Source organism: Lithobates pipiens, unplaced genomic scaffold (assembly GCF_037356315.1).
Source record: "Lithobates pipiens isolate NorthernLeopardFrog02 unplaced genomic scaffold, aLitPip1_a1.2 Scaffold_10, whole genome shotgun sequence".
In the NCBI taxonomy this organism is placed as follows: domain Eukaryota; kingdom Metazoa; phylum Chordata; class Amphibia; order Anura; family Ranidae; genus Lithobates; species Lithobates pipiens.
Genome location: NW_027507686.1, coordinates 16,639,975 through 16,652,266, shown reverse-complemented (window position 1 = coordinate 16,652,266; position 12,292 = coordinate 16,639,975). Strand labels below are relative to the sequence as shown.

The 12,292-nt window shown below is 42.7% G+C and overlaps 1 protein-coding gene across 2 annotated transcripts in view; it reads right to left on the bottom strand.

Annotated features, from left to right (window-relative positions):
* Window positions 1-1,909: 1,909 nt before the first annotated feature.
* AKTIP (AKT interacting protein) overlaps window positions 1,910-12,292 on the bottom strand; it is a 35,712-nt gene continuing 25,329 nt past the window's right edge. For both annotated transcript variants that reach the window (XM_077451755.1, XM_077451764.1), the window contains exons 8-10: window positions 11,253-11,360; window positions 8,974-9,034; window positions 1,910-5,162 (exon numbers count right to left, since the gene is read on the bottom strand). In XM_077451755.1, coding sequence (XP_077307881.1) covers window positions 5,058-5,162; window positions 8,974-9,034; window positions 11,253-11,360 — 274 coding nt within the window. In that variant the 3' untranslated portion in view covers window positions 1,910-5,057. The remainder of the gene's footprint in view (window positions 5,163-8,973; window positions 9,035-11,252; window positions 11,361-12,292) is intronic.

The following is a 12,292-nucleotide window of genomic DNA, read 5'->3' as shown; positions in this document are numbered from 1 at the left end:
TTCCACTTTAAAATCAATCAGCTTAATACATTCCAAATGCAAAAAAGAAACAATCCAACTAAAAAGGGTTATGCACGTCTTACACAGAGTTTTATTTAGAAAGCAGCCAGATTACAAAAAGCCTGTCCCCTGCCAGCATGCTCTCTGTGTAAAAGCAGGAGGGTATTTCTGGAGGGGTCCCCCTGCAGAGTCAGATCTATAGCACACGCTCCCCCGATTGGACAGAGCTAGTTCTGACCCTGCAGCGGGGAGTGGCTAGAACTCTGCAGAGAGCTCACTGCTTCCACACAGAGTGCAAGGGACCTTCTCTGCATCAATGGCGGCAGGGGACAGGCTTTTCCACTCAGGCTGTGGCTACTAACAAAGAAAGTGAATTGTAATTCTTTGATTACCTTTATACCAGGCATACATTTGCTACACCTGAAACATCCGATTTAAAATTGAAAAGTTCAGTTGGGCTTGAAAGTGGAACTAAATTGATTTAGGTTTCAAAAATAAAACGTTACTCAATGTCAGAATTGCTTGTGTCCCCCAAACTATCAAACATCTGGAGTCATAACTGATCACATGGCAGCAGTTCATATGGACACCAAGATGGCAGCTTCCTTGGCTGAGAAGGATAGGAAGGTTTAGTTCCACTTTGAGCCGTTAGGGAACTAAACCCTCCTATCCTTTTCAGCCAAGGAAGCTGCCATACTAGTGTCTTTTATCTGCTGCCAATGTGATCAGTTGTGATGCCAGCAATTTGATGGTTTGATAGTTTAGGTGAAAGTACAACCAAATGTGACAGTTACATTTCTGGCATGCCGGGAATGGGGGGGGGGGGGGTAAAATAAATAAGACAAAGACACACCCCATCCTTTTAAATGCTCAGTGAACTGCAATCTATTCTCTCCCCCCCCCCCATATTTGTCACGAGCAACACACACATTAGTCTCTGAATTAAATGTTTAGAGAGGTAACCAAGCAGTAATGGAAATAACACCTCCAATTATCCAAACATGGGATATTGGAGTGAGGTAGAGGGGAGGGGGAATGTATTAATTGTCACTACCAACAAAAAAGAAAAAAAAAAAAAAAAAAAAAAAGTAAATACAACTTTATTTATACAATAAATCAAACTTGTTACAAGAATCCATATCCAAAAAGATTATATAAATCAGGATGATACAATTTGTAGAGCTTAGTGGATCAACGCGTTTCACATATATCCAGTGCTTCATCAAGCCCCACATGCCCACGTTGTTTTGCAAGACTAACCTGGTTTTCCATTTTTATACATACATATACACACACACACACACACACACACACACACACACACACACACCCCAACCATAGTATCTATAATACAAAACAATGTTCCCTATCTATTTAAATCAAGGACAAGTAGCTCCTGATGAAGTACCGATACATGCAAAATACGTTGATCCACCAATCTCTACAAAATTGGATCATCGTGATTATATATTCTTTTGGCCATGGATCATCTTTTAACAAGTTTGTGTTTTATTGTATAATTTACTTTTTAAAAGATGATCCATATTCAAAAGAACATATAATTATGATGATACAATTTGTAGAGCTTAGTGGATCAACATGTTTCACATATATCCAGTGCTTCATCAGGAGCTACATGTCCTTGATTTTCACAGATATGGAACATAGTATAGCATCTATACTAGAAAATAAAACATACTATATTTCATATCTATGTAAATCAAGGACACATAGCTCCTGATGAAGCACTGGATACATGCGAAAAACATGTTGATCCACTAAGCGCTACAAATTTTCCATATTCAGATAATGGGATGCGTGTTATTTTTCTCTACACAATATTTGGGGATGGTGTCCAATTTTCTAAAGACATAGCTCCTGCACCCACATACCAAACCCAAGCAGCAAATGGCATTGAATGTATCCGTTTATTGAAGGACATTAAACACAATTTGAACAGTGATCAATAAGGGGAAAAAAAATAAAATAAAAAATAAAACACAGTTCCCCATTTCTGCAGACTGATGTGTGATTGTGTGACAACAAAAACAATAATGTGGGTAGGTAGCAGGGCAGCATTCCAGGTTTCATTTAAAGTTTGCATGAGGCCTACTCAGAGTGGGGAGGCCTATTATATGGACTGAACCAAGACCATGCATCTTATTAAAATTTGCTAGGAGCTTCTGCTTTCAACAATTGCAGGCTGCTAGCTTTATCATACGCTGTTAAAGACCAGTCTACCCCACATTGAGATACCCATGTAAGTGTATGCCAGTAGACCTAATGAACGAATAAAAGGCTCTCGTGGTACTGGTGGGAGTCAAAATGTCATTTATAATAAATTAAAGTACAACATAGAGAGGCCTTGTTATAAAGGCCAGATTATCTGAACCATCATTAGAGTTAAAAGTTGGAATTCCAGGCTAAACCTAACTAGCCTTAAAATGCTCCCTCCCAACACCTATGCTGGTGTAAAGAAAGAGGTCTATACTTACCCATTTTCATCCCGCTCCAGTCCGGGTCACATGAAACGCGTGGTCCATCCGTTGGCAGCTCTCCATCTTCTCCCCAGCAGCTGCCACAGGGGAGCCAGATCACGTGACCGGACCAGGGTGGCCTGAAAATAGGCAAGTGGATACAGCTTTCATACACAAGTCGGGAAGCATTTTTAGGACTCGTTTCTCATTGAATTCAACTGTAAGTAGCCAAGAGCGCACAAACCAGTCTTAAAAATGCTCCTTTCCACCTCCTAATACCTATGCCGAAATTAGTTTGTGTGCCCTTAGCCTTTTAAAGTAGTCTTCAATGACAAAACTTTTAAGAATGGTTCCTTCCACCTCCTGGCACCCATGTTGACTCACCTGTGTAAGAAAGGTGCATCTACTTCAGGCTCCTCCTGGTCTGGTCATTTAATCCCCTGCGTCAGCCACTGGCAGCTGTAGGGAAGAGAAGGGAGTGCTAACAGGATCGGCCGTGGGAGCCTATGCTTGATGACCACTGCATCCAGGCATTTTCAGCCGTTGTCCAGTGCCCTCGCCTCTCTCCTGCAGCTGCCCCTGGCTGACACAGGGGAATCGCATGACTAGACCAGAGCAGCCAGAAAATAGCCAAGTATATAAATCTTTATTACACAGGTAAGTTAGCATAGAGGTTAGGGAGGTGGAAAGGAGAAAGACTAGTTTGTGTGCTCTTGGCCTCTTAAAAGTAGAATTAGGTAAATGAAAACTAGTCCAAACTTCCTTCCACCTAACAACCATGCTGACTTACCTGTGTATGAAAGATGTCTATACTTACCTATTTTAGACCACTATGGTGTGGTTATTCAATGCCCTGTGTCAGCTGCAGGGGAGAGGAGCGAGTGCCGACAACAGGATCGGCCATTGGAGTCAATGCATGAGGGCATCAAATCCAGGCATCTCTGCTGTTGTCCAATGCCTTCTCCTTCCCCCAACAGCTGGAAATGCCTGGGTGTGTTAACCTAATTCATAGGCTCCTATGCCCGATCCCATTGTCGGCCCTCCCTCTCCTCTCCCCTGCAGCTGACACAGAGGATCACATAATCACACTGGAGTGGCCTAAAAATAGGTATATGTTCTCCTGTCAGAAACAAGGTATATACCTTGCTTTCAAGCCACTCTGGTCTGGTCATGCAATCCCCTGGCTGACAGCCAGGGGTAGCTGCAGGGGGGAGAGAAAAAAAAAAGTGTCGACAATGGGATCGGCCACAGGAGCCTATGAATGAGGTCAATGCACCCAGGCATTCCCAGCTGTGGGGAGGGGGGGGTAGAGAAAGCACTGGACAACAGCGGAGATGCCTGGGTGTGGTGACCTCATGCATAGGCTCCAATGGCCGATCCCGTTGTCCGCACACACTCTTCTCCCCTGCAGCTACCCCTGGCTGGCACAGGGGATTGCATGACCAGACCAGAGTGGGTTGAACACAAGTATATACCATGTTTCTTATACAGATAAGTCAGCATAAAAGTGTTAGGAGGGGGTGAGGGAGCATTTTTAAGACTAGTTAGGCTTTGTATGGAATTCTACTTTAAAAAGGCTGAGAGCTCACTATCAGAAATTTCTAAGTAGGGCTATATATGCAAGTTTTGGGTGGCATGGCTATATAATAATAAGTTGGCATATAAAAAAGCCACTGCTGAAGTTAGGCCTAAAAATACTAAAATGTTTACGGATATTTTAGGCCAAGTCATTACAAAAAGCTGATATTTTAAAGAGAACGTCACATGCCTCAATGCCAGCCAATCATGTGATCAAATCATTGTAAGAGCCACGCCCCCATGCTGCTGAACCAGCCAACCGCACAATACATACACTGCAACCCAACAAAAAAAAAAAAAAAAATGGGTAAAACAACCCCCTTTAAGACCAGTTTCAAAACCAGATATCTTTCAAATCTTCCCCTCCAAAAGTGCTAGACGTGGAGTTACCAAACACGATATTTACAATTTTAATATTCTAACTGTATTTACACACAAAAAAAAAAAGGCATTTTTAAAACAAGTTATACTACAGATGTGTTAATGTAGTGTATAGTTTATCAAAACTGTTAATTCTCCGTACACCAAGATTCCCAGTCAAATTTAGCAAGCCAAAAAACCATCAACAGGTACATCCAATAAAATAAGGGGGAGGGGGGGGGGGGGGTATTACAACTACCCCGCTGCCAGAAAAGCTCCGATGAGGCAAGCTGAAGGCGTAAGCATGCATGCATTTCCCAGAGCGGCCTCCTCCCCCACACAAAGGCCACCCCGACTAGGGACCATTTCCTGCAAAGACTCAGCTCCTCCTCCGAGTATCAGACGGGCAGCTGCTCCTATTCACCCAGGAACGGAATTAGGGGGGGCGGGGAAATTAAAAACTGTAAAGAGTTAAAATCCTAATCTGTGTAGGAAATCCAAATGGGATAAAATCAAAAGCTTGATCTGGAGAAGGAGAGAAGAAGAAGAAGTCCTCCCAATTGTCTTCCATGCGGTCACAGCCCCATTATCGTGTCATTGCAGTCCACCTGTTTTCCAATCCTGTCCCATGTGCAGCCGGCACTAAGTTTGCAGTGCGTTCTCCTCTTTGCTGAACGGCATGACCGATCCCGGTTTCACCCAGGATAAGCCGGAGACATGAAGGGTCTTATTCTCTTCTGATTTCTTCTAGAAGAAGCAAGAAAGATGAACTTGAATGATTGCCGTCACAGATTCTCCCCCCCCCCCCAAAAAAACAAACAAAAAACACACAGTGATGGAGAACCTTGGCACCCTAGATGATTTGGAACTACATTTCCCATGATGCTCCACTACACTGCAGAGTGCATGAGCATCATGGGAAATGTAGTTCCAAAACATCTGGAGTGCCAAGGTTCGCCATCACCACCCTATAGTGACTCTTTACATACATTTGTATACGATTTATGCTTTCTTCGCTTTATTTTATTTATTTTTTTAAAGTGGAACTTTACTCAGAAGGGGGAAGTTGCACTTTAAGGCTTCCTCCCCCGCTCCTCTTGACATTTGTCAATTTTTGGGGGGTTGGGTACCTGGGTTTTGGCAGGGTACCCACTTTCTCTTGGATCACCTAGGACAGGGGGGGTGTCAAACTAAACATCGTCACAGGCCACATCAGCATTATGGTTGCCTTCCAAAGGTGCTGGCTGAACCTGTAAGACTAAATAAATGCATCTATTTACAGTGCCTTGCAAAAGTATTCACCCCCCCCCCCCCCCCCCTTGGCATTTTTCATGTTTTGTTGCCTCACAACCTGGAATTAACATGGATTGTTTGAGGATTTGCATCATTTCAATTACAGAAAATGCCCACAACTTCAAAGATTATTTTTATTTTTTTATTGTGAAGCAAACAACAAATAGGATAAAATAACAGAAAAAGTCAATGTGCAAAACTATTCACCCCCCTAAAGTCAATACTTTGTAGAGCCGCCTTTTGCAGCTATCGCAGCTCCAAGTCGCTTTGGATAAGTCTATGAGTCTTGCCACATCTTACCACTGGGATTTTTGCCCATTCCTCCTTGCACTAGGCCATTCCAACACATTTAAATGTTTCCCCTTAAACCACTCGAGTGTTGCTTTAGCAGTGTGTTTGGGGTCATTGTCCTGCTGGAAGGTGAACCTCCGTCCTAGCCTCAAATCACACACAGAGTGCTACAGGTTTTGCTCAAGAATATCCCTGTATTTAGCACCATCCATCTTTCCCTCAACTCTGACCAGTTTCCCAGTCCCAACTGCTGAAATACATCCCCACAGCATGATGCTGCCACCACCATGTTTCACAGTGGGGATGGTGTTCTTTGGGTGATGTGATGTGCAGGGTTTGCGCCAGACATAGCGTTTTCTTTGAGGTTAAAACCAGAGCACCTTCCTCCATTCATTTCGGGAGTCTCCCACATACCTTTTCCCAAACTCAAAACGCGCCATTTTATTTTTTGCTGAAAGTAATGTCTTTCTTCTGGCCACTCTGCCATAAAGCCCAACTCTATGGAGCGTACGGCTTATTGTCATCCTATGTACAGATACTCCAGTCTCTGCTGTGGAACTCTGCGGCTCCTTCAGGGTTACCTTAGGTCTCTGTGCTGCCTCTGATTAATGCCCTCCTTGCCCGGTCCGTGAGTTTTGGTGTGCGGCCGTCTCTTGGCAGGTTTGCTGTTGTGCCATGTTCTGTCCATTTGGTTATAATAGATTTGATGGTGCTCCCAGGGGTCAAGGGTTTTGATATTTTTTTTTTTTGTTTTAATAACCGAACCCCCAACTTGTACTTAACGTTGTCCCTTACTTGTTTGGAGTGTTCCTTGGTCTTCATGGCAGTGTTTGGTTAGTGGTGCCTCTTAGGTGTTGCAGCCTCTGGGGCCTTTCAAAAAGGTGTGTCTATGTAATGACAGATCATGTGACACTTAGATTGCACACAGGTGGACATCATTTTACTAATTATGTGACTTCTGAAGGTAATTGGTTGCACCAGAACTTTTTATGGGCTTCATAAGAAAGGAGGTGAATACATACACATATGCCAATTATTAGTTTTTTTATTTCTGAAAAATAGTTTTATGTATATATTTTTTTTTAATTTTACTTCAACTTAGACTATTGTGTTCTGATCCATCGCATATAATTCAGATTTAAAAGACATTGAACTAAAGGCTGTAATGTAACAAAATAGGTAAAAAGCCAAGGGGGTGAATACTTTTGCAAGGCACTGTATCATATTAAATAAATGCATCTGCATTTGATCATTACTGGTAGTATTTGTGTTGCAAAGCAGAAAGTGCCAAGTCTGGAGGAGGACCAGAGGACTGAGGACATGTGGTCAGCAGCAGTTGCACAGAGCCGAATGCAGACACTGTGGTGTTTACTAAAACTGGAGACTGCTAAAGCTGGTGCAGCTCTGCACAGAAACCAATCAGCTTTCAGATTTTAATCATCAAAGCTTAAACTGAACAACTTAGAAGCTGATTGGTTACCATGTAGAAATCCACCAGATTTTTCACTCTCCCGGTTTAGTAAATCAACCCCTGTGTGTTAGTTTCCATGAACCTGATCGCATGTCAGATTGACATGTGACTGGGACAGTGCAACTGCTGCATCTGAGCCCAACTTCTATTGGCTGCCTGCATGCATCTCTAAAGGTGGACATACAAGCAGCAAAAAACAACTCAGCTGGGAGTATTAAAGCAGAGCTTGGGAGAATATTAAGGACTACCCTTGCAGTGGGGCTTCCCAAAGCACTGCAAAGATTAAAGGCTAATTTTTTGCCCAGGGTATCAGTAAAAAGCACATTTACTTCCCCCATCTGTCTCCTTCATGCAACCAGTCACCCCAAAGCCTCTTTGGCTCTCCAGACACTGCTCTGAGCTGTGACTTAATCATGTACACAATGCTTGGAGCTCAGCAAAAAACAAGCATTTACCAATTGAGCGCAGGAGGAGCCCTACACAGGTATTTTACTTTTTTCCCCCCATATTCGAGAATTTAGCTTTAAAAACGCCTGGAAGACTCGGCCTATACACTCTGCAAATTGTTAAATTCAGTAAAAACACAGAGATGCAAACAAGAAGGCATTATATCCGCCAGGAATATTAGGATGTCTATATACAGAAGCCTTTCTCAACCTTTTCAACACAGAGGAACCCTTGAAATAGTTCTCAGGTTTCGGGGGAACCCCTGCTAAATTTTTGAAATTTACAACTCATGATACATTAGTGTGATGGTCAGTGGGAAGAATGGTCCTTACACTTGTGGTCATTGGGAAGAATTACCTCCTTACAGATAGCTAAAAAGATCAACGGTGTCCGAGGGAAATTATCCAAGAGGCAGAAATGGCCCAATGCTGAAGGAACCCCTAGCAATCTCTGGAGGAACCCTGGTTGAGAACCACTGGAAATACAGACTTCCCTCTAAAGGCTCGGAACAAGCTGGTGGAAAACTCCCTGTAGTCTTCAGTGACCGTTAATTGCTCCGAACACGTACAAATGTTATGCCGTGTGCACAGACCGGACTTTCCGGCAGAAAAGGTCAGACGGTCTTCCCGACAGTCTTTCAAAACAAACTTGCCCACACACAAATGAATGAAAGTCAGTTCGAAAGTCCGTTCATTTTGAACGTGATGGCGTACAACGGGACTAAAAAAAGGAAGTTCAATGGCCAGTAGCCAATAGCCAATAGCTTCCCTTGCCTGGTATTTGGTCCGTTAGACCAGCATACAGACGAACGGTGTTCTATTTCTAGGTCTGTCAGAATTTTTTTTAAAGAAAAAAACGATCGGATTATCCCACACACACACGATCGGAATATCCGGTGGAATGATTCCGTTGGACCCATTCTGCCGGAAAGTCCAGTCTTGTGTAGGTGGCGTTAGACTTCATTCAAATCACACAGGTCAGCCTCTCTGTGCCCATGACCCCAAAGGGTGGAGATACAAATATTCCATCACTCTGATGGACAATTTAGGTGCATACTTTTTGCGCTAGCATTTTTTCTCTGGCGTCGTCGTGTACTGCTGGATTCCAAGGAGAAAACCTAAAATGGAAAGATAAAATGAAGAAAAATAAAATATCACAAAAACGAAACCCGACAAGCAACTTGCCAAATAACAGCCTATAAAAAGCAAGCACAGCCATCATACGTATAATAATTACTTTACAAACTAAGATCCGAACACCAGAAGGCCATTAGTAAACAGGTGAAAGCAGCCTTAGCCAGCTCCATGATTACACTGGAGGCGTGGCTTTGGATGAAGCCGCTTTCACACGTTTACCAACAGCCTTGCTAGGTGTGCAGCGTTTGGGACCATCTATACATGTACATGGCATGTAGAGAGTTAAACTCCTGCTCAGCCAGCACCCATGGCAGAAATCACCAGATTGATTTACAGGAGCTTGAGCAGAGACCTCAAAATTTATTATGTTAAAAACGCAAAGAATGGAAGGATTTGCCCCCTTAATGACCAGGCCATTTTTTGAGATACGGCACTGCGCCGCTTTAACTCACAATTGCGCGATGTACCCAAACAAAATGTCCTTCCCCCCACAAATAGAGCTTTCTTTTGGTGGTATTTGATCACCTCTGATCTATAAAAAACAAAAAACACACAATTTTAAAAAATAAAATAATTTTACCATTTACATTTATACAGCAATCAGTGCTATAAAAAATGCACCGATTGCTGTGTAAATTACACTGGCAGGAAAGGGGTTAACACTAGGAGGAGAGAAATCGCTGTTCCTAATCACTAGGAACAGCAGATCCGTCTCTCCTCCCCTGTCAGAATGGGGATCTGTCTGTTTACATCTGGCTCTCTGTGGAGTGATCAAGGGTGGCTGGTGGAGATTGCGGCTGCTGGCCATGCACATAGGCTCTGGCGTCATGGGCGCCCACGAGCCTCCTGTAGCTATTAAAAGCGGCCGTTGTACACCTACAGCGATTCGCCCAGGAGAGCAAAGCTGCCATAGTATAAGGATGGTCCTTAAGCAGTTAAAGAACCGGTCATCAAGGGGGGGGGGGGGGGGGGAACAAACACACTTTTAAGACCGGGCCGCTTTTTCAGACTCCGTCTACAAGTTAAAAACACGTTTTTTGCTTGAAAATTACTTAGAACCCCCAAACATTACACATTTTTTTTCTAACACCCTAGAGAATAAAATGGCGGTCATTTCAATATTTTGTCACACTGTATTTGCGCAGCGGTCTTACAAGTGCACTTTTTTGAATAAAAAAAATAAATAATTTTTTTTTATTAAAAAAATCAAATTTTATTCCTATTACAAGGAATCCAACAACATACAACACCCCTTGTAATAGAAAAATATGTAATAGTAAATATGAGCTCTAGGGTCAAAAAGACCTCACATCTCATTATTGGGCTTAAATGCAATAAAAAAAAAAAAAAAAAAAAAAATTGTCATTTGAAAAAAAAAAAAAAGAACCGAAAAATATGCCTTTAAGACGTACGGGCGGAAGTGACCTATTGATGTTGCTTCTGCCCTGCTATGGTATAGCGAGGGGTGGGGGCCATCTTCCCCCTCACTCGTCTCCATACCCAGCCATGGACAGGTCCCAATCGCCTCTGTCGCTGCTGACTGCTCCGGTAAGTGCCGGATGGCGCGGGAGAGCGGCTGGGGGAGCTCCCATCGCTGATAATGGCGATTTATCCACCGCAGAGATCACCATTATCGTTAACCGAACCGCCGCCTGAAGAGATGGACACCTCAGTTGTGGCAGCAGCCGAGATATCCCTCTTCAAAGTCAGGACATATATAGTCGTGTGGCGGGCGGTAAGTGGTAAAAAAAAATAATAAAAAATAAAAAACCCCTCCAACTTTTAGCTGGCTCCTAGATTCAAAGCAAAATTTGTCAAGCCCTGTGAGGGAGTTTGTATCCAAAAAAGAGCGCCCTCCTGTGATGGGGGGAGGTGAACTGTAACAGCTTAGCACATCTCTTAGCAAAGTCCTAGGGTGGGATCTTTGGGAGTTTTTTTTTTGCCAGGCTTCAGGAGGAATGTAAATGGCGCAACACCTATAGCAAGGAAGGGCATTATTCAACTTTGATCAAAAGTCTAAAAGTTTGTTTTTATCTACAGATGCCCCTTCGCTACATTAGGTATTTTCTTTTTTTTTTTTTATGATAAAAGGAACCCTTTAAAAAACAAATCCCTCATAAGTGTCAGCTGTGTAAGCGTAGTGCCGAGTTGGTTGCAGACCATCACACATCCAAATAGTTCAAAGTCACAGCGACTTACATTATTGCATAGGGATCTTCTACCTTCGGCTGATCGAAAAGGTGGCTGTTGCATAGTTTAACACTGTCTACCACTTTACTCTTAAAGAGCTGTACATCCTTTTCATATCTAGAATGACACAAGCAGAAGAGAAATTATAACCTGTTCAGGGACCAATCGATACAAAAACGTTCCACAATGACAATTACAGTAAACAAAAATTACAAGAAAGGATATTGCAGAAAACCAATGAATTTATAGCCGGATACTTCCTCCAATATGCACTGACCAGTATGAGTGTCAGCCATAACAAGGACCTGGTTCTAACTGAAATCCACATCTTTGTAATGGAATTTGGCAATATGGCAAAACTAAAATTAAACAATGAATACAGCCACTGGCCACTTTATTAGGTACACCTGTTCAAATTTCTTGGTAACACAAACTGCTAATCAGCCAATCACATGGCAGCAAATGCATTTAGGCATCTAGATGTGGTGAAGAATTGAAGTTAAAACTGAGCATCAGAATGGGGATTTAAGAGACTTTGAACGTGGCATGGTTGTTGGTACCAGACAGGCTGGAACAGACACGCTACAGCAGCAGAAAAATCAGTGCCGCGCCTGTCAGCTAAGAACAGGAAACTAAGGCTACAATTCGCACCGGCTCCCCAAAATTGGACAATACAAGATTAGAAAAATGTTGTAGAGAATAAAAACAAACAAACAGAGGGTGCACTGGCCTAGTGCATTATCTAACAAGAATTGATTAAAAATGGTAAAGAAAAAAAAAAGAAAAAAAAAAAAAAAAAAACACACACACACACACACACACACACACTCACAAGTGTAGGTAGTATCTATGCTCACACATCAAACCACTGTAGGTGGCTACAAACTCCCAACTTCGTGGAAACCTCCAGCTCAAGGACCTCACCAGGGTCCTTGCTGTCTGAAGCGTTTAAAAGGGTGGGTATATTATTTTTTATAATATAATAAATTCTTGTTGGATAATGCACTAGGGTCAGTGAGTCCCCAGTTTTTATGCTCTACAGCAGGGAT